This window comes from Simochromis diagramma, unplaced genomic scaffold, assembly GCF_900408965.1.
Source record: "Simochromis diagramma unplaced genomic scaffold, fSimDia1.1 OVJJ01000205.1, whole genome shotgun sequence".
NCBI classification, from domain to species: Eukaryota; Metazoa; Chordata; class Actinopteri; order Cichliformes; family Cichlidae; genus Simochromis; species Simochromis diagramma.
Genome location: NW_024386782.1, coordinates 14,701,034 through 14,724,327, shown reverse-complemented (window position 1 = coordinate 14,724,327; position 23,294 = coordinate 14,701,034). Strand labels below are relative to the sequence as shown.

Below are 23,294 nucleotides of genomic sequence, written 5' to 3'. Positions count from 1 at the left end.
ATGTTTTTAGTTAGTCTTAATATTTTTAAGTAATATTATATGAAGGGCGTGTCCCAGAGGCAAAATTTACAAGAATCAGTATAAGTATTATAATTTTTAAAAAAAATGCACTTTTACACAGCAGTTGACTCAGTCTTGTAGACTGTAGGCAAGTTAGGATAACAAAGCTTAACCAATAAACAAATAGGAAGGGCATTTCCTCCGTATTTAGTTTTTATTTTTAATGAACATTTTATTTCAGATCTAGTTTTAGTTTTAGTTAAGGATAATCAACAATAAGAAGAGACACATTTAGGGTTAACTGTTGTAACCAAATAGAATTAAAACATTTAATCTCAAACTAATTTCTTGACAACCACAGCATAATCCAATCCACGCAAAGCCCAGAACACATTTAAGTCATAGAAAAGACTGTCCTCTCACCAGCAGTCTTAGCTTTAGTATCCATCCCACATAAAAAAAAAAGTAGAAACTCATTAAAACTGTTGATGCGGAAAGAGTGGGAGAGGCAGGGCAACTGAAGTCCTGGAGTGGGTGAGAAAGTCTAAGTTATGCCAGTTATGGGGGCTGCAAACACCATGAAACTACTGCTGCACGTCTTTGTTTTCTAGTACTTTTTGGAGTCAAGCTAATGAGAAAAAAACACAATACGAGAAATCAAGTGTCTTGGCTTATTCAGATATATTTATTTTCATCTCATTTACAAATAATAATGCAAAGATACAAAGACAGAAGCCTTCACACGAGAAAAATACATCAGGTACATTTTAAATGGAAAGCCCCGCCCCAAATCTATAACGTCGCTCACATTTACAGCCAACTTGGATTATTTTGGTCCAATTTTAACAGTTAAAATAGAAAACGCACAATTTGAAGAACAAGGTTTGGACCAGTTGCTTTTAAAGGGTTAGCTCAAAAAGAAAAAGTACAGACCCGCCAAGCTCTGCTGCAGAATGCTAGATTTGCATATTATACGAGCATAATGTTTCCTGTTGCTGCGAGTGCACTACAGAAACATAGTGCACCTCTTCACGGCAACAGGAACATAGTGCATTTGCAGTGTGTGGAATAGTTTCACTCAACTTAAAATACATTGTAGAACGTTTTAGCTGCCATTGTGTGAGTCTTGAACCAGCACTGGGCCGTCCTCGAAATGCACTCACAGGATTCATAGCTGTGGGCAACCCACTGAGTGACCTTACATGACCGTGACTCTGTTTCATCTTCCTGATTCAGTTTGTGTTTTAACAGCTTGTGTCACAGAGCCACTATTAGTCTGACTGTACAGTATTTGTATGTGATTTTTCTTACTCGTGTTATTTCTCATCGTGTCCATGTTATGTCTCAGTGTTTTTTTTTTCACTACAAAATACGATTTCACCACAAATTTATAAAACAAAGGCAAAACTAAATGGTTAGTTTAAAGCAAAATACAATATGTCAAGATACTTTGAAATTCGGCATCATGCAGAAAATAGATTTCTCATCTAGTGGACAGGATATAGCAGTCATTTCTTTAAAGGGGACCTGTTATGCTCATTTCCAGCACCAAATTTTAAAAAAAACAAACAACTGCTGACTCTTCTAGAGTAGACGTGCAGGATTCACAGTACAGAATAACCCCCACGTATCTTATAGAGGGCCCTGGTGCAGCTTCTCAGGACATCTTTTGTTTATGCAACAGGCTGTTTTAGCTTTTTTTCCCCTTAAACATACAGAAGGTTTGAACGAAAGGTGGGTGGAGTTCAGACCTAGTAGTTGGTGCATTGTATTGTAAATTCTCTTTGGACAAGTCACAAAAAAAACCAAGCAGGCATGCAGGCGTCTGCAAGGGCCTTCACGAAAGTAGCGTCACTGGGACCCAAGTGGCCCGAGTGACATAAAGTATAAGACCCACAGACACGTTTTAGAAATCAATTTCATAGTGACTTCACTTGCCAAACAATCTCTAGGCCTATCCCACTGGGGCCTTTGATGAGCATATTAAGACGATCCACTCTCAGTGACATCATACAGAGCCAAGAGTAGAAAAAAACTAAGCATTTAGGACAGGCTTTGGATAAAGTAATTACTGTGGTCTTGTTTATTATTAGTGTCTCCCATTCTAAGAGCAAATATAACTGGAAGGAGATGCATAACAGGTGCCCCTTTAATTCATGTTGTAGAAATCAGTAATTGTGTCCAACCTAAACAATGACTTTGTAGGTAAATATGAAATAATTTGAACCATAATGGGATCATTTGAGGAAAAAAAGAGGATGTTTTATAAAAGTTTTAAATTTTTTCTCTTACTTATGGCTATCTTTTTTTTTTTTTTTTTTAACCTTTGGTTCAACTGTTGATTTTACTTTAAAAAGAAGGAGAAAAAAGATACAGTGCTGTAGACAAATCTGCTCTGAAGTAAAGACCAAAAGAATCTAAATAGTCTAATATGTAACAGGAAGTGGAATTCCTGCAGAATAAAAGTTTTTCAAGTAAATGAAAAGTGCTTCAAGGGCCTTGAAATGCATATGGACGAGGTCCAAACGAAATATCAGATAACTCTGAATTAATAAATAATAATATTGAAATAACTGTTCAACCTTACTGATTCACTGTTTAAACCACAAAATTGTTTAGTTAATCTACACTGCAAGTGGTTCTACATGCATGTAGTCTGTTTTTCCAGATACAGTATTTAACTCAGCTGAAACATTTTAAGGTAGAGGAAAACAAACGTTGCTCTGCTGTAAACTCTTGTCTCTGTAAACACTGGTGCGATACCTGAACGTTACTGCTTAAAAAGGTGGCAGTAACAGGCGACGCATCAGTCAGCGCTTATCTACATGAGCACAAAAAGTGTTTAAAAAAAAACACAAAACAAAAAACAAACGGAAATAAAGAACCCACAAAAGATGTCAGGCTCACTATAAAGTCTGGAGGTCCAGCAGAGAATATAGAGCCACAATGACATATTGCAGCACAGTATTTCTCAGTGCATTTTCTTACTTTGACATCATATCACATAAAGCACAAAAAACATTGTTCCTACCATACAGCAATATACAAAGCTAGTCTATAGATTTACCATGACATAATCAAAACTGTGTGGGTGTTCCACGGGAAAAAAAGCGCATACTGGATATTGCGGTATAAAACACAGTATCAAACAACGGCTTCTACATGTGCATGAAAGGCTGATTACTACATATCTGATGCTTTTAGGCTTCACTTAGCAGTCACGTAGCCTATACACGATGCAGAATCAAAGAGAGACAAAAGACGAGTTTAGCGAACAAGGGGGAAAAAACAACACGCTTGCTTAGACAAACAAAACCGACCTAACCCTTAAAAATAAAATAAAATAAATTGTTAAAAAACAAGCCATAAAGAGAAAACACTTAAGGAGATTCGTGCAGTCACAAAATTATTAAAATAGAAAAACAACCACCCCACTTTCCCACAGTGATAACTAGAACGCATGATCACTGACAAACATGATGCATCTGAAATATTAGAGTTTTGTTGTTGTTTTTTTAAAGGAAAAAGCTTAAAAATCTCATTTTAAGATTCAATCATAGTTTTGTGTTGCATGAAAATAAATATGCTGGCACAGGGTTCCTCGACACACATCGACAGACGCGATGTTTCAGGAACATAACAGCCGAATAGTGTCCTGGGAATGAATCTATATCTATTTTACATTTTATTCTACCTGCACTGAACTGCAATATTAATTCTGCAAAATACTTTTCAGGGACTGACTCATCCCATCTGGCACAGTATTACAATAACACTTACTGCAAATGTCCAATGCACTATTTTTGTAACTTGAACCGTGGTTTGTTTTTCTTTTTTTCTTTTTTTTTGCTAATTAATAATTTATTACAAACGTCTTCGAGGATTGTTTGGTTTTCTTTATTCCGACATGATGCAGTCAGAGCTGCAGAGACACGACAGACACACCTGCGTGCAAAAAATTTAGGAAAGAAAAATGTGTAACAGAGTAACAAAATACTCACCGACTGAGTAAAAACTCAGCTCTCTTCAATAGATTTTTTATAGAAGTTTTCAAAAATAACTATAATTCAATTTGCTTTTTTCATTTGTCTTTTCTTTTTTCTTCGTCTTCTTCTTCTTTTTTTTTTTTTACAAGAAGGCAAGTTTTATCAAAGACAGGACAGACAGGTCCAGTGCACATAACAGTCACGAGGGTAGGTGGGGACGGGGGGTTTGGTATATACACTCTGAGAAATCAGTGTTTTAAATAAATGCATAAAGTGCAATAATGAGACACGTTTCTGAATGAACTCAAAGGACCCATCTACTGAAACACGCACTGATTTCACGGTGGATTTTTAAAGCACGAAAGCATACGACTACGAGAGCGACCAGAGCGATACGGAACGAACCGATAAAGGGCACGGACAACACGAGCGCTACGAGAAAACGGATACATAGAGTCGCTGTAGTGCCAGGGAAACGAGCAAAGCAACACGTAAACTTAAAGCAGGATGTCATATCCGCTTTGGGGAAACAATATGTGTCCTTAAGGACATAAAGGCTAGTTATGAGAGGCAATGAGGATGACAGGATGGCAACAACATGGTTGTACAGATGTGACCTAAATACATTCTCTTTGTATCAACAATTCTGTTCTATTATAGAGGCAGTTCAATTGTCTGGAAAAATATACATATATATATATAGATATTTCAACTACGCTGAGGTCACATCTTTGGGAGTAATCCTGTGTGCCACGCTCAGTGTGCCTTTTCCCCCCACCATCTCTACACCTCACTAGTCTGAAAGAACGGAAACAGTTTCAAAAGTAACATGGCACGGTCGCCGTGCGTCCTCTAAGAATCCTGCACGCTGCCTTCCTGCGTATAAGGGTTCGATGTGTGTGTTTCATTTTACAGTCCCAAATCGATCGCTGTAGTTTTGCATAGATACCGTTACGCAAACTCTAATCACATTCTGTACATGTAAAATATAAAACAAAGCCTGTAAACATCTAGCTCGTATTCCTCATTTATCCGTTTAGGTGCGATAAATGAAGTTGAAAAATGATATGGTAGTGACGACACAACGGCGGATTACGTAGGCCAAACCACCTGTAAAAAATTACTCCATCCCTAAAATCCTTCTTTGTTTTTTTCCCTCTTTCTTCCTCATCTACATAAGAGTCATCTTTGCATGAAAACCAAAATGTAGACGCTATTAAGGCAAAACAAGTATGCACAGTGATTTGTGATTTCATGCATAAACTGATGACCGCCACTGACTATGATAAAAATCAAAATTCACCATTCCCTAAAAATAAATGAGCTTGCAAAAGGGTGACTCATCGCCTCACCGGGGCTTCCATTACAGCTTGGGACAGAGGGAGGTTAAGCTCAACAGGTGTTTCCTCTGAGTCATCAAGCTACTCTATGTTAACAGCCGTGCGATCGCTATAGTGTGATTTATTACGGGTTTGCTCTACAGACATAGTTTAGTCAGTCATTGATGGAGAATTAGAGACCGGGCTGTTTATGCCCCCAAATTTTCATTAAGCTTCCTCGAATAAAAAACGGGTATATCATCTAAATCGCAACTGGATCCATCACAAAAGGTAGTGAGAGAACCATTAAAGGGAAGCTGGCAGCAGTCTTTAGAAACATTTTAAGAGCTCATTTGTGGGAGTCGATTGTGTTGGTTCGTGTGGAATTGATGCTCAGCCCAGATGAGGCCTTTGATCAGCCTGATTCTAGATACCTTCTCCTCAGAGACCCTCGGCTTTAGGTAGCAGAGTTCACACACCTGTTACACCCGCTATTTTTGTTACAGCCTGTCAAGGCGAAATGCATCCTCGGTGGCGGGATCGGTGAGGACCATGTCCGGGTCATTGAGCATGTGCAGGCCATCCAGCGTCAGCGGGTCGATTTTCAGATCGTCCAGCGGGAACTGAGAGTCCACATCAAAGCTGACATCTGTGGGCAGGGAGCCAGACAGGTCCTTGGGCAGGCTGGGTGGAGACTCTCCACTCACTGTGGAAAGACAACAAGAAAAAAAAAAATACTATTCATCTCACTGAGGTTTCTAAGGGAGAGAAGGAAGGCTAAAATTAGAGACAACTTCAATGAAAACAAAAGAATGCAGAGGAGTGTGGGTTATGATTTGATAACAACTTAAGGGGACAGCTTGGCATCATAATTACATATCTAAGTGAAGCTGATTATTAGGAGGGCTAATTTTTTAAAAACTAATAAAGGCAAACCTTAAGAGGATGGTTATCTTTGAATCTACATGCAGATAAGTGTTATACGTCTCTGCAGCATTTAACAATGTCAGAGCTAACATTCTAGTGATTGAATGACAGTTTGGTAACCCGCTACTTTCATACTGCTCAGACCATAAATAATCAAGTTGGACTTTCATTTTTTTTATCCTGTGATTTATGCCCGATTTAGACTTCTGTGGGAAATCTACGTCGTAACTTCCATCATAACTGCAACCACCTTTTTAATCCTTGATGTGCAACTCGTGAGAAATGTAACAACACGTCGGGTTGCGGCAGCATGCAACGACTGAATGACAAAGTGCTGTTGCTTCCATCCATTATACAAATCCAGTAATCAACCAAATCATTGTGAAGCTTCTTCTGTTCAGTTACTGTCACAAGACCCACAAGAAAATGTGAATCACAAGCATTCCTCCACACTTGGATCTACCAGTTCTACACTTTAGAGTCTGGGTCTCTGCCTTAACAGGCCACTTGCTGCATGTCTTGAGAAGCCGTGTGAAGTGTCGAAACAGCACCTGTGAGAATGATGTTGGGGATGTTGCCATGGCTACTGTATCCAAGCTGCTGCGAGTCCTGAGGGTTGCAGTGGCCAGTCAAACCCATCATAAGAGCCTGGGAGTAATTGAGGGTGGAGTTCTGGTTGTACAGGCTGTCAGAGCTGATGGGGGTCTCCATCATGTTGAACTGCTCCAACTGGCAATCCCAAAAGAAAGAAATAATGCAACAAGTCCCTGAAGTAGGAGAAAGGTAAATGCAGGAAAAACATGCGAAGATGATTGGTTTCTATCTGACACAGACAGAGCCTGTACCTGCTGTGAGAGCGCACTGGCTTGAATGGAAGGCAGCTGCTGGTCGTAGAAGTCTGCAAACACGCTGCCCAGTATGGAGTTGTGCTGCAACAACAAACAAGCAGTGATCGGTTTATTATAGATGTAGGTCAAAATTACAAGTGCGCACCATCAATATGAGCATATATATGTATTGCATCAAGGCTTCAGACATAATACATTAAACAAAAAACACGGGATATACAAAACGAGACAGTCAAAGCAGCTAGAACACTGCAACATGTCACAACGTCTGGAAATGTGTGAGGTTTTTAATGTACAAATGCCCACCCAGTTTGCATATGCCAACACATTAAGTGTTTTTATGTGTATGATGCACCATCAGCGTATTTATTTTATCTTTTGTGTTTTAAAAAGAAAAAATCTCGGAATTACAGCACCGTCTAGGCAATAAACTACCAGATGTTTTACTGGAATTTTACACATTTATCATGTAGTTTCACTGGTCTGACCCACTAACGATCAAAGTGGGCTGCATGTTTGACACCTCGGGTCTAAACAACCAGATACAAAGGCTTAGAATAATTAGCATTTTTTTTTTATATGCCTCTATAAAATGCTTATAGCTGATTTTCTTTCATGAGGAGGCCTTCACAAGTCTTTGAGCATCTGCCATAACGTTTTGCACATTTGTGTGACATTACTGCAGCACAAACCTTTTCATTTTAATTGCACAAAAACGATTTAAAACCTGCAAAAAATAAAAGAAAAAAACAGTTGTAGTAATCTGCAGATATGTAAATAAATATATTATATGATAAAATAAATAAATAAATGGCTTAATTAATCACACGAGGCAAAATCTTTCAATATCAGCTGCCGATATCTTACAGCTCTCTGTATACATAATACACTGAAATGCAAACCGGCCAAACGCCCCAAATCGTCTACGTAAGGACAACAAAAGGAAAGCCTTACATGAAAAAGGAGCTTCCTCTCCTGCCTTCTGGCTTCCACGTTTTAATTAAGACAAACCAAACAGGATGTAATGTGCGTTAAAATTAAGGGAATCACTGAAAATGTAATCCCCTCTGTGGCTTTATTCTCCCCTCCACCGACTCATCCAGCGCAAGCTAATTCTCTTGAAATTCCTCATTTGAATGTCCTCATCGAATCAGCAGCAGGAATTCTCCCGTTTCATTGTGGCCTCTTAATGTATAAGTAATTGGATCATATTCTCAGTCTGTGCTCCACCTAGTTCTAAACCACATTATCTGTGTGCGCTGCACAACTCCCCACGGGGCAGAGCAGGATAACAAGAGAACACAGACTGTCGGTTGTGGTTTGGCCCGTGGATAACCTCGGGACTACGAGTGAGCCACTTCAGCTCTGGAAAGACCCGAGTTGGGAAAGCAAACATATAGAAATGCACACACAGCATGAATCAACTCTGTCACTCGCCACGTTCCTCTCTCTCTCCACATCTCAAACACACAAGGGCACGTTTAAAAGTCAGAAACTATAACTTCAATCTTTGGACCAGTAAAGGCTTACTAGATGGCACTTTTAAAGGTGTAATTCAAGACAATATTTAAGAAAGAACACTTAGCAATAAGCGATTAAAAGATTATCAGCACTACCTTTTGCAAATCTTACATGCTTTTACTAAGTCTCACGCACATCACTGACAGCCCTAATCCATGTTTACCTTGGGTGTGTTCAGTTTATCTTAATGCACTACATTGCAAGCAAGGTTCAGTTTGCACAGCTTTTCCTGAAAAACCCTTCGAAGGGGATTAATACCTCCCTTGATGCTCACCCATCCCCCCCCATGCTGGTGCAAACCCACAATAAACACAGAGATCTGACAAACATGGGAAAGAACAAAACAAACTCCACTTCACAGTCTAATAAGCAAGACTGGGAGGGAAACGGTGGAGTTGCGATGCAAATACCACAAAAAGCAGCAGAGGAGGAGGAAGGTCAGGGACACGGCTACATCACAAAACACATCAATGACACTAAGAGACTGCTTAAAGAGACTGGTGGTCAGATCTGGGCAAAACAAGAGCTGCTCAGGGTTCACAGTTTGTCAACGCTTAATGTGATCATTCAGATCAGGAATAGAACAAACTTTTTAATGCACATTTTCTATGTATATATTATTAACTTTAAGTACACACAGACAGCTTTCTCCCAGAGTATTTCCTTCACTGCGCGGTTTCACTTCCTCTTATGTCAAGCATGGAAAACACATCAGTGATTTATAAGGTTAATGATGCCGCTGTGCATGTCGGTAGACTCAGACTCAAAGAAACCCCAGGATTTCCTGCTATTGCTCGTTAAAATGTCAACTAATAGAGGCTGCACTGTGTTTTATCTACTTATTAGATACTAATAGATATTATTCTTTTTTGGCTTATAAAACACAGAAAGTAATCATATGTAAATACATAAATAATGACAATACAATTAACTTAAGGGGGGAAAATGCTTGTTTTGATGTTATGGGTCTTGCTGAAGGGCTCGATTTTTATTTCATTTTTTTTGCCCAGATCTGTATCAACAAGAAAAAGCTGCACGGAGTCCTACTCAGCAGAGATAACCACAGCACTACGATGCAAGGGACGGTGATGTTTATACAAAGCGAGCCAGCAGCTCGTTCAGTCCATACGCCCTTACTTGAGGCGAGCCTCCGGGTGAGAAGCCTTGATTGGAGACGGGAGAGGTTGGAGATTGATTGGCAGAGGATCCAACCCTACTGCGGTACTGTTGAAGGGACGAGGCCTGATACAAGAGGATACATTTGAGTTATTCACACTGGAGGCCGTCGTTTTGTTTCCCCCCCTCGTTCGTTGTGTGTAAGTCTTCTCCTATTGAACAAGGAGCTTTGGTTAACCATGTCTGTGGTGTTTTTCTTGCAGGAGACTGGCGATCAGAGGAATATTGAACCTGTGCATACTTGTAGCTAATGCTGAAATGTAATTAGTATGATCACAATATGTGACGAGTGATGTGTAGATCTCACGTCAGTGGAGTAGTAGAAAAAAAGAAAAGAAAAGTGAAAGACTGAGTACTACAGGGGATTAATTAGTAAGAATATCGCTGGAAATTAAACCTGAGCAAGTGAATATTTTAAAAATAGTGACCAGGGAAAACCCACTCTGCTATCTCTTGTTCTGTCCTATCATCAGATGTTTTTTATACTGTCTAACAAAATTTAAAAATCTAAAAAGTACTATAAAACCTTCCAAGTAAGCAACTGATACGCCATCAAGTAATTGAGATTTATCAAATGAGGCTGATAATGTTTAATCATTTACAAGTCAACGAGGCGTTCAAACCTTTAAACTCCTAAACTATTAAAAGATAAGTTACCAAAATAATGGTAGCATGAGATGAGAGCGATAAAAAGGAGTTCAAGGTCTGTGGATAGAGCTATAAACCGGTGACCTGGTCAGTGGCGTCGAGTAGACCTGTTTGAACTCGCCTGAAAATGAAAGAAGGTCATGTTTTCCTTGACATTACTTTGACTGTAAAATGATAAAAACATTTCCTTATTAACGGTTTAATAACAAGAATACAAGTCTAAGATCCAGATCCCAGCGAGCTTCCTCTGCTTTTTCCGTGACCTCACGCCGCACAGTCTTTTACGGAGATGAAGAGAATGTAGGCCACTTCATTTCTGCAGTAATCCAAACACATTCCCATCGCAACAGTGGAGCGAAGCAGCGAGAGCCAAGATCTGAAGGAGAAACAGCGCCTTACAGAAGCTTTCAGATTCACGGATGTTTTGTGAATCTCTTTGTGCATTTTTTACATTCTGCTTTAGTGGTTTTTGGGGGAGACTTGAACTCTGCAGAGAAACAAAGAAATTCTGGGACTGCAAAATTATGGTTTTGTATCATAGTTAAAATAACAAAGAAAGAACAGTTGCACTGTCACACACAGTCCTATTTTCACGTCGTTTTTTTCCCCCCCAAGCAAAACGTCTGTTACAAAACACACTCTTGGACAACTTCACGTCACAGCTGAACGTCTACGAGATCAGTTCTGATTACTTCGACGTGGCAGTGTGTTCGCGAAACCCCCGAGCCCAACACGTTAACACCATCTGAAAACAGTTCTTCGGGAAAACTGGGAACCAGCCAAGGAGAACCAGTCATCGCTGGGTTGTTGTTACAACAAATCAGCGAGACACAGACTGCTCACCGCGTTCATGTCGATGGTCATGTTGGTTTGCGAGGACGCCTGGTTGTCTGACGGGGAGCAGGAGTTCACCGAGGACGGCAGCTGGACCAGACCCGCCTGCTGGAAAATAAGCAGTGGACTCATAAATAGATAACTTATCACACACGCATTATATTCATATCTTATTTTATTACATCTTGGCAGATATGAAAACACATAAAAAAATAAAATAAAAAATCACATAAAAGGCTACAAGTTGCCTTTTATGTGACATTTTTAGGAGTTTAGATTTTAGAGTTTTATATGTTTTTGTTGAATTTTATTGTCACAGATCATGCCAAAATGTAAAAAAACACACACATAAACTTTCTAGTTAAAGGTGAAGAGTCTGACCTGACTATGCACAAGGACTGCTGCACTGACAATCTCCTGTAAAATGTCTTTTGTCCCAGACCCCGAGGCAGCAGGGATATGGTTTTACTTTTACCCCTCTAAGTAAATCATTGTGTATTTTTTGTCAAAATGTTATACTTGCGTCTCATCTGTTGTTCTGGGAGTTGAGACACACGAACAAAGATTTTAGCAAGTTGTCCGCAGGTGTTTTGCAGTTGGCCTTGGGTTCTTTGCACCTTCTTCAGGACCGCGTGTATTCGCACTTGCTGTGATCCCAATAGCCCCACGTCATTATCTCCTCTGTTTATTTCATTGTGGACCGATGAACGCCTAGATTCTTGGAAATGTGTCTGTAGCTTTTAAGAGGTTTGTGCAAAAACCCAGCGAGAAAGCTTTTGTGACTGAGTCATAGTTATCACAAGAGAAAACTCTCTATGGCTTTCTTACTGAGCACAACCTCTACAACCCACACTTCTAGTCTCATCTTCATAATTGGAACACCTGAATCCAAACAGCTTTTGGAGAAGCAATTAGCAGGGATTCACTTTTTTTTTTTTTTTTTTACAGCCTCCCTGATAATAACTCAGTATGTTGAATAAAGACATGGAAAGCACAGTTGTTGGTGCGTTTTTATTTTTAGTCAACTGTGGCAAAAATGAAGATCTGCTCAAAAAGTAATCAAAGTAAATGAAATAAAAGCAGACGTGACAGGAATATCAAAGGGTTTGCGAAGTTTTCTTCCAACTAACTGGTAACTGAAATCATCATAGGTTTTATTATTTATTTGGAACCTTATTTTAAAAATATGGTTATAATAATTCATTTATGAACTGCTGCTCCTATAACTCTGGTGTGGTTATTCTCTAATTCCATCTCATTAAACATCTCAACAATAGAGAGGTGACTGAATCACAGACGAGTAAACGTAAGTAAGTCAAAGTAAGTCGAATGTTCCCATGAGAGCCAAAACGCATCATCGTCATTAAATGCAGTTTATCTATTTTTCCCCTCATTTTTCATCTTACTCACTCATTCACAATCTGGATGCTATCAATCTAATTAAAAAGCAGCAGCAGCTGCAGATAAACATTAAGTCTGAGATCTTAAAGTCTGGCTAACATCAAAGTTTTGTAATATTCTTTTTTTTTTTTAATGGGCTGTGGAACACAAAAATGCATTTTCATTTCAGTTAAACATGAACGGCTTCATGATTACAGTTTGTTAGGACACGTGTTCAGTAACATTTAACATAAAGCTATAGTTTCAAATGATTTAGCGTTCATGTGATAAACAGAGATAATATGTATGAACATTCTTAGAATGAAAAGAATGAAAACATTCATAAATCCAAAAATATTGGAAGAAGTTGGAAAGACTTGGAGATTGGGATTAGCTGTACTTGCATTAATAAACATAATCCCGAGATTGGAGGCTTAGGGAGCTGACAGACTGATGAAATAGAAAGCAGACCACAACGCCAGCGTCACAAACTGAAACACAGCAACAGGTTTGTAAAGGAATGGACTCGATCCTAATTTCCAGTGAAACTTCCTGAGGTCTATACCACAGCCACTGAAAATTCAGGACTCAGGATTGGCTGGAAGACCCAGAATAACTTTTACGGTACTAAGTAAATTATTTCATCAATTCCAAAATTTAGACTTAACTTCAGATGATAATGACTCATTCTCTACTACTACCAATAACAAACATGATCAGACGCTTCTCTGTATGTTGTACATGACATGACAAGTTCGAGAGTGTGATTCGAGTGTGAATCCACTGCAGCTACTATAGCGGACCCAAGAAATATAATTCCTTATAAGGAAGAGTTTAAGGAACGGCTGCAGCAGAAAAGAGAAAACCGGAGAGGAAATGCAACCAAAACTGCGGAGAAAATGAAAAGATGTCCACAAACCACAGGGTAAAAGCGAGGGAGTGAGAGAGAAAGTGAGTCAGTGCCAGGGGGAGGGGGCAGCGATATGCAACATCTGCACTGGCAGCATGTTGTGTAGGAGAGCACGTTGCTGAAAGTTTCCCTTTATCTTTTCGGCTTCAAATAACTCTGACCTAAGGTGATAGACATTCTAAGAGGAAGTGACTAGCAGTGATTTGGCTTTAGCGGTGGGCAGAAAGCAAGTTAAACTACTCTCAACTCTGAGGTGATTGTTTGAAGTAACTAACAACAGGGCAGGGCGACCAACTGTCAGCTGTAAAGCGGCAGACAGTGAGCGAATTGCTTCATATGCAGATGGACTAACGCTCAGCGATCCTCTGGATGTTTAAAACGGGTAAATGAAAACAAAAGGAGCCACACGTCCGAGTTAAACAACTGCTGTTGACTCATTCATTGATTTTTTTTGGCAAGTGGTCATAATACTATATAAAACTGGATGTTCGTACATATGAATGAGATGAAGTTTATTATGTTTTGAGCTGTGGCTTTGGATAGAAACTCACTTGCTGGTTTGGGTGTGTCTGGGACGATGGCTGCTGGCTGAAGAAGGCGTACTGGGACAGCTGCTGCTCCAGGTTCATGGCATTAATGGCTGCCTGTTGGGAGCACAGCACTTTATATGACAGAAACCTCAAAAAGCATTCATTTCAGTATTTGTAGCCTGCCTACAAATCATGACACTGTTTCTATGTCTATTAATGGACAACGCTTTCCTCTTGAGTACCTGGGAGAGAGTGAGAGGTGGAGTTGTTGGGGAGAGCTGCAGGTTCTGGTGCTGGTGGGAGTCTCCCGCGTTCAGGATGAGAGGAATCACATTATCCTGCCCGGCCTGGATTTCCATGGCTACTGTGGGTTGAGACGTGTTCACTCCTACCCAGCACAAGAAAACAGTTTCCTTAAAGACCCAACTTGGCACCAAACAAGTGGCAAATGCTGAAATCCAAGATCCTTCATATCCTGCACATAACTTTAAGATATGTCCAGAGAGAACAGAGCAGAGAGTGCTTATTACCACCTTGTGTGTTACCCAGAGCCTGCGTGCTGCTCTGGGAGCCGAACGAGGCGGCAGCTGGGTCGTCGTGGTCGAGCGGGGTGGGCAGCGGAGGAGGGAACTGGATGTTGGTCAGATCGGGAAGAGAACCGCCAGTGTTGTGGGCTGCTGGTTTCATCGAAGCGGTCAGCTGCTGTTCTGGAGACGGGAAAATGCTGCAGAAAAACAGATGGGTGCCGTAAACTCTCCAGCGATGACATGCTCGATATACTCGGTGATGAAATAGCAGAACCGCCAACACCAATAGCTTATTCAGATTACTTGGAAATGTCTCCCGAGGCAAACAAGTCCAGAGATATTTGGACTTCATGCATTTGGCCCAGGGTATTTTTGCAAATCTTTTGGCTCCACACTCTCATTCCTTTGGCAGTTGAGCGAGTCAAAATGAAAATGTTGAACTACAGTCAGATGCTTTCAGTTCAAAACTACGCTTTATTCACACCCATTCATCGGATTTGTGTACACACGTACCTAGCCGAAGCTTCCTTTCTGGATTTAAACACTATATCGTAACAGTGAGACCAAAGTGCCCCCCAAAAATATTTACACTGAAACATAATTTCATTGTGTTACTCAGACTATAGAGGAAGGTATCCTTAGACAACCTAAGACATTAAAACTCACTGGATTCCAGGAACTTTGCAGGGCTTGGATCTTGAAATGTTCTAAAGTGGGAGAAAAAAAGACAACTAGTGTATCAGGAAGACCAGTGAGATACTCAAGTGAAAAACATTTTGTGTGAAGATTTACTTTTTTGCTGTCCCAGTTATGTTTCTGTCCATCTTCATCCACCTCTTGTTTAATTGCTTCAGACCCCGGTACAGTGAGTAGGAGGACTGGGGAGAGAGAGCGAGAGAGAGAGATGGCGAAATTAAAAAATAAATCTCCTCAATCTCTTGGATCTACAGATGTCCTGCCTGTTGAAGCTCATAATAACTGCCTTCATTTAATCAGATCAAGTGAGTAAGTGCAGTCGTTAATGTATGTAGCATCAAGTTACAACATATATATACATAAATTTATATATATCCAAGCACTATTGCATTGTAAGGTACAAAATGATGACAAGGTACCCAGCAATTCCCTTTGAGTAAGCACTTGATGACAGTGGGAAGAAAAAGGTTCCTTTAAAAAGAGGAAAAACAAAAACAAAAAAAGAAAGTAGACAAGAAGTGTGACATTAGTAAAAGAAAAAAGAATTCTGAATGCAAATAATGGGTAAAAGCACAAGCACTTCTCCAAGATGATACATACAAATTCAACCAAAGTGCTTCTAAAATTGACATAATTCCCCTCACATGGCCATTAGGAGCGAAATTCACATGGTACTTGAATGCGCACCATCTGCACAGCAATCAATTTTCCTCCTCTTGCCTTCAAAGCCGCATTCAAACCCTTTCATCATACACTGGAGGGCGCTTCCACTGAGTCGTCAGGAGAAAGCAACAAAATACCACAAAAACTAAACAGGATCACAAAAAAAAACAAAAAAACAAATAACACTGAATTCTGCAGATAATGCAAAAAAACACTAATTTAAAAAGCACAAATAGACTAATTCAAGGCAGAGCTCATGCAGGGTGTCTGTATGAAGTGAGCTGACACACACCACACTAATGAACATGTCTCTCACACTACATGACGAGAACATCTTCGAAATCTTGTGTACCTCGTTTTGGCTGCAGCTCCTGTGATCCTCCAGTGAAGGAGGCCTGCTGGGCAGGAATTAGTGTGCTCTGATGCAGTGCTGAGTCAGAGTTTGTCCTGCAGCACAAGAATTTTAAACTCACATAAGGCGATCTATAGACAAAATCTACCCAAATAGCACAAAAAAGTACATAGTGGGCAACTACAGCACTGCGCGACAACAACATTACATGCAGCAGTCAGTTATTTTTAAATGTTTAACACTAGAATAAGGACACTGAAATAGTTTGAAGTGTAAATATAAACATTTCAATAATTTTTCTCAATGGCAGAAAACTGTGAAAGTCATTAAATATGTGACAATGCAGAAGGATTTCACAGTCAGAGTGTTAGCCTCTTGGGTCTTTCCACTCTGAATGTGTCTTGCGTTATTATCTGAACACGTTTCTTCATGACAGGTGAAAAGAAAAATGCATTTAGTTGCAAGAAGGCCATGCCGAGACATTGTGTCATTATCAGAGACCGTCTTACCTCCTCCAACTAGTATCAGGTGGCGGCGAGAGATATACTGAGCCATATGGACAGCTGTCAATGTGACATCGCAGGTTAAGAAATAACAGCTGGAGAATGAAAGCCTTGGCAGAATCAGTGTACTCTCTTCTGTGAATTCAAAAAATAAATAAATAAAAAAAGCACTGTGCTTGGTGATCTTCTACAATACAGGGTACACTTTCATTACCTACAGGCCGAAGTCTTTTACAAAAATGCCCACAAACAGTTTGATTAAGATCTAAAAATCTGAAATCAAGAAGCACTTCCGCTTCAAAAGCTGGCTGAATACAACAGCATTATTAATGAAAAGGTGTTAATAATTGCTTGTTCTGCACTGTGTATTTTCCAATAATGCTACCATGAAGGAGCATTTAAACACAAATGTATATTTTATGCATATATTAAGCTTTAAAAAACAATAATACAGTTTAAAGATTTGCATTGACTTCTGCTGGAGAATGATGAGAGCCCGCAGGTGGTTTCACTTATACTGTGTGATTAGTCCTGTTCTCAGAACTGTGTGGGTGTGTGCAGACTATGGTTTATTAACATCTCCACGATGCTAATGTTCAGCTGTTGACACCATGTTATTCCCCGCCAAACTCCTCCCACTGAATATTTATCATAATACATGAGATCTCTGTCTGTCTGTGCGTTGGTTTCTTTGTCCATCAACTCCTCCGAGAGCATTAGAAGATGAGCAACCAAACCTGTGCACACAAGTTCATCTTAGGCCCCGGAAGGTTCTTATCTATATCAGATACCGCGGCATCATCGCATTGCCTAGCAACCACCTAGCAACAGTTTGAAATGATCCATTTTTTTGCACTTATGCACCTTATAAAAGCACTGTATCGTTTGTATTTCACAACAGTAACATTTAATTTGTATTCGCAAAAGCTAAATTATGCATGACACATTATGATGGCATCATGTTGCCCCGCAACCACCTAGCGACAGGCTAAAATGACCTGTTTTTAGGCTTCGTGCACCTACAGCAGTTTATGAGACATCCCTATCGTTTTTCATTTCAAAGCTACTTCTCATTTGAATCCACAAAAAGCTGAAATATTCATGCCTAGTAAGCACCTAGGAATGGATTAAACTGACCCATTTTTAGGATATAAACATGTTTGTTTGTTTTTTCTCAGTGTGATTAAGTATATCAGGCTTCCAACAGCATGAACAGGCCAAAACAAATACTGTAGCACGGGGCATGCATTGGTAGGATAACATCTGTGTAAATTCCTAATAATCTGCAGAAATGCCACTCTACTGCTCCTAAAGAAAAATTTGACCGAGTGAAGTTTTGACCAAGCACTCTGATTTAAACTGAAGCTCAGAAACCAGATAAAAACCAACATTAAACAACACTTCACCCAACAGGCAGCATAAAAGGATATCTGTCGTCCGTGTTTGTCAACAGACAGGGGTTTCCGGTGGGGCGATGTGATGCGGTTCCGATCGCGGTAGACTCTTTCCACCAATCCGTGGTGTCGCGTCGACCTGTTCATGTCAAGCCCTGAATTCTGACAAATAAAGACAAGGGAAAAAATGCGTAATGAACTGGGCAAATTGCAAACATTACTTTTCAGCTCCTCACCGGCCTGCAGTATTAGAGCTGAATGTGTAACAATAACAAGAGAGTTTTTGAGGTCATTAATCTACAAAAAGCACTGCGGCAGCCACAGTAGTCAGCACTTTACCTCAGTTACACTGCTCTTGGCCAGCAGAGAATAAACACTTCCTATGAGCATGTAGCACAGGAATGAAAGGTAAAGTGGTCCGGGGTGAAAAGGATGGCGGAAGACTGGAAAAAGAAAATCTGAAATGTGTGCATTATGTTCTACGCGTGTTCTTCAACTTGTTTGTTTGTTGTTTTTTTGAGGGTTGTCATTTCATTGGCAAAGAAAATTAAAACTACGAAACTGCATTACATTTTCCTTTTTTTTTTAAGGTTGGTATCTTGTTCCATTTGTCTGAAGCTATTCCGTGGAAATTTCAAGGACAAGGGCTTTTTAGCCCACATGACAGATGTTTTCTGTCTTGCTGTGCAGCTTCAGTGCCTTTCAAGCAAGAGACTGTTTCCAGCGCTGGCTGAGAGAATGAAACATGGAGAAGCTCTTCTTTCTCATATACACAGACTGACACACTAAGCAACGCAGCAGTCGCGTTGCAGATAGCACTGAACGCAATGATTTTTTATTTTTTTATTTCCCCAAATAAAATGAAACCTATTATTCAGAACAAATTACACACAACCTCCTGACCCTTTTTCCCTTCAATTTCTAACATTCATTATTGTGCAATATCAGTTTTAAGGCTTTCACTGAAGACTGACATTTCTTTTATGTTTCTGTCGACAATTAATGCAAATCCTTTCCTGCCACCTTTGAAGCTGCTCCTGAAAACAATTTAAAGCAATAAAAAAACTTCTGCTTCTGTTCACGTTGTTGCCGAGTGCACTGAAGCCCAGCATGAAGCTGTGGCTCCCTGCACATAAAACACACAATTCAAATTTGGTGTGACAGACGTGGCTTCAAGAACGTTCTTATTACGCTGCGGCAGCAACATATAAACTTCAAAGTTATTGCAGGACTGTGTACACAGTGTTTATTGGACAGAGCCTGCACCGAGCCACGCTACAACCGTATACAAACCTAATGTAGGCTGTGGCCTTGGATACTTACACTGCCTCTAAATAAAGTATTATTTTTGTTCATATACTGCTTACATAAGTGACTTACACAAAGTATGTGACTTCCTGTAGAAGAATATTTAGTCCAGGGAAAAAGAACCTCAGGATGTCTAAAAAAAGCGACCAGTCAATACTGCAGGATATTACTTACCCATAGAGATTGGGAAAAAATGGGGGTATTTATTTATTTATATCACACAATATATTTTTGCAGTTAAGACCACAGATTGAATTGACCTACACCAGGTATATTTTAGTTGTAAATGTGAAAGGCAAAGGAAAGATAAGCAATCCTGTACCTGAAAAGGCACGTCGATCGTGCTGTTTCCAATCTGATTGACGTTTGGCAAGGATCCTCCATAGTACTGCCCACGGTTCTGCCCCAGCTGCAAATACTTGGTCTTCTGCAACTGCAACTGCAAACAGAACAACATCAGCTAAATCAGCAGGCATTTATGGGAAATTTAGAAAAGAAGTAAAAGGGTTTCTCGCTCGCATGAAGTCCAAGCTCCAGTTACAGCGATGTAATAAATTAGCTATTAACACCCCACACGCCTAAAAACCAAAGACCAGGACGTGATTTTGTTAATAACGAGAGCTGAATATGATGTTCTGCTAGAACATTTTCTTTTTAAGTTGCATGACTGTTTCATTTACATTAAAGGACTGTTTGCAGATTTTTCTTAAAGTTTTTGAAGTGCTACAAGTGAGATTTGCTGATTTTAGCAGTAAAGGAAAGGAAGATCGAAGTGATGGAAACTAAAAGCTGTTTAATTTAGTGACAAATTTTGTTGCAAGCTCTAACGTTTACTTCTAATTTAGTGTCAAATTTAACGGTTTCTTTTTTATTTAATGTGAATAGATTATATGAATGCCAAGGTGCAAGAAAAGCAGTATAGATATAATTCAGTATCACTGAATGTGCCTGTCTTCATTTCAAAAGAAAACCCTCCAAACTGTCACTCCAGTGTTTATTTCAAAACAGCCTCCTTTTCCATGTCCAATCAGAGAACCCATGACCAGTCAATTAAATTGTCTCATGCAAGCCCACTGCTTACTGTTGGCATGGCAGAAAATCTAATAATAACAATTACTATGCCTGCATCAGTGGTGTATTTTGATAAGCCTCCAACCTCAAAGTATATTTCTTTAGCTACACAAACGCAGTCTCTGATGCAACGGATTAGATACTGTAACAACAGAATAGGAAGTCTGGGTCACTTTAATCACAAGAAGCCGTGTACGGAGAAAAGCACAAAAGAAAAATCAGAGTGAGAGTTGAGCATAAAGGGAGGCAACAGTGTGAAAGGGTGAAACTCTAAACCCGAGGCATCCTTCCAGCATGTCTAACTCTGGCTCAAACAAGAGCTACCTAATGTTTGTCTTTCCATTAATGACTGGAAAAGTGCATCCTTTCACCAGTTTCACTGCCCCATCTCGCAGTTTTGAAGAAAGCGATCCAGCTTCGCTCTGTTTAATGGGTTTGCTCATACTCCACCTCTCCATTGGGTTTTAATTATAGTCAGCTTGGAGGTTTTTGCATAATTTTACTGACAGCCAAAAACACACAAACGACTGATTGCATACTTAATGAAATCTAGATAAAAAAAAAAAAAAACACAAGGCCACAGACCACTCAAAGGGGACCAACCTGTCGAGACATATCGTCTACAAATATGGACCTATAATAATAAAGTCATAACTCTGATGCAACTTGTTCTATTAGTTTCCAGATAAGGACGTGTTTAAAGGTAAAGCATAGGGAGGCCATTTTTCTTAACATGTATTCCCAAACTGATGATTTTTGGTTATTTGGTTACATGTACATGTTCCATGTAACTATGTTGCATAAGTGCAATGTAAAATGTTACATTTAAGTTACCTGTTCAAATGAAATGTACTTGATTGGTATATATTCAGTTTATACCAAGCGATTTTTGTCTGTGCTCTCACTGGCCATTTCTTTAAGATACACCTCCTCAACTGCTTGTTTATGCAAATATCTAATCAGCCAGTCACAATGCAGCAACTCAGTGCATTTATGCATGTAGACCTGTCAAGTCAAGATGTTTAAGTTCAAACCAAATGGAGAAGAAAGGTTATTTAAGAGATTTTGAATGTAGTATGGTTGTCAGGACCAAGTGAGCTGGTATTTCAGTATTTCAGAAACTGGGATTTTCTAAACACCTCTAGGGTTCATAGAGAATGGTCTGAAAAAGAGAAAACATCCAGTGAGCGGCAGTTTTCTGGGTGAAAACGCTTTGTTGATGTCAAAGGTCAGTGGAGAAAGGCGCGACTGGTTCTAGCTGATAGGAAGATACAATAACCCCGAAAAAAAAGTTCATTAAAGCCAAAGCATGCAGAAGAAGAAGAAGCATCTCTGAATGCACAATATCTTTGAATCTTGAAGCAGATAGGCTACAGCAGCAGAAGACCACACTAGGTGCCAGTCCTGTCAGCTAAGAACAGGAAACTGCAGTTAAAAAAAAAAAAATCACACAGAGGATTTAAGGCACTTCTTAATGGGCCAATCCATCACTAGTGAGGTGTACCTAACAAAGTGTCGGGTGAGCGCGTATTTCTAATAATATTTTTTTAAAGCAATGCACATGTTTAGAAGTTTTGCACTGCAGTCTGCCATTGATGTGTGACAGTGAACCAGCATCCACGATATCTACTGTTACATGATACTTCTGTTTTTCTGATTCTAGAAAGACCTTTAAGTTGCTCTTTATCGTCTTCTTAGCAGACACACAAACACACAGATTCAGAGAAACAGCTTAGATAGGATAGTGGTTGATGCTTGCAATGATGTTAAGTCCATCATATTTCCACTCAGTAGCGGTTTCCACTGAAGCCCTGCCTCCATAGGATTTATTCTGGAGGCCTGTGCTGTATGTGGCTTAAATTCCACATAATCTGCTGGCCTTCATCTTTGCAGTAAATGTCACTCATGTTGCAGTGCACACAGGCCTGAGGACCCGTCAGACAAGTTCACCGCGGTTTATAGGCACACAAACACACCTTAACATATATCCCTATATGCACCACGATTTTCTAATTCTTTTTTTATGTCAATCTCTACGTTCATGGATCATATCATATGCTTTAGGTTAATCGCTTCGTATCTAAGCCCACGAGATGAAGGGAAAATCGCGGTGCTGGACGCGCGCTGTCAAACACGGATGCACGCCCCTTTGCTTTACACTTGCGTGGGACAAAAATTGTAGCCAATAACTTTTAGGAAAGATGGTCCCCGCAGTACGCATCTACATTTGAGGACCGACACATCGTGTCGGCTCAGCTGGCCGTCCACCGACAGGAGAAAATCGGCCACAGCTGGCAGGAAGCGTCGTTTGTTATTGTTTACCTGTTCTGCGTGCAGCCGCGGCGCTACAAATGCCTATTTGACAGCTCGCTGAAAACAAACGGAGCGCAGACAGGAGGGAGGGAAGGAAAAGGCAAGAACCGGTGTCGTTACCCTCGCTGCTCGGGTTATGCTCAGGTCTTTCATCACTTCTTCAAACGCCGCCGTCTCCTCCGCCTGCTTCTGGTTATGTAAAGCGATTTTCTCGCTGAATTTCCGCGGATTGTTCGAAGTCGCCATGTTTCGCTCTTCTGCTCCGTTTTCCTTCAATGGTCAGCGTCAAGTAAGACGGAGGGAGGACGCACAGCTTCCGGTTAGAGAGGCGGACACAACGCAGAGCGTAAAAACAGAATACTCAAAAAAAAAAAAGGCAACGTTTACC

General features: G+C 40.0%; 1 protein-coding gene across 4 annotated transcripts; it reads right to left on the bottom strand.

Annotated features, from left to right (window-relative positions):
- Positions 1-666: 666 nt before the first annotated feature.
- Positions 667-23,235, bottom strand: crtc1a (CREB regulated transcription coactivator 1a). 4 transcript variants are annotated; one of them, XM_040022094.1, is made up of 15 exons: positions 23,027-23,231; positions 19,845-19,961; positions 18,251-18,376; positions 16,827-16,888; positions 16,318-16,412; positions 15,399-15,484; positions 15,273-15,313; positions 14,613-14,803; positions 14,322-14,467; positions 14,101-14,193; positions 11,269-11,367; positions 9,739-9,843; positions 7,078-7,161; positions 6,784-6,961; positions 667-6,011 (listed from the first exon to the last, which is right to left on the bottom strand). In XM_040022094.1, exons 1-15 carry the CDS (start codon positions 23,150-23,152, stop codon positions 5,806-5,808), a joined length of 1,755 nt encoding a protein of 584 aa, XP_039878028.1. In that variant the 5' UTR covers positions 23,153-23,231; the 3' UTR covers positions 667-5,805. The 4 variants fall into 4 exon arrangements, with proteins under 4 accessions (XP_039878028.1, XP_039878031.1, XP_039878030.1 ...); XM_040022095.1 differs by having other exon boundaries at positions 5,806-6,011; positions 11,269-11,364; positions 23,027-23,235; XM_040022097.1 differs by lacking the exon at positions 9,739-9,843 and having other exon boundaries at positions 11,269-11,364; positions 23,027-23,230.
- Positions 23,236-23,294: the final 59 nt, after the last annotated feature.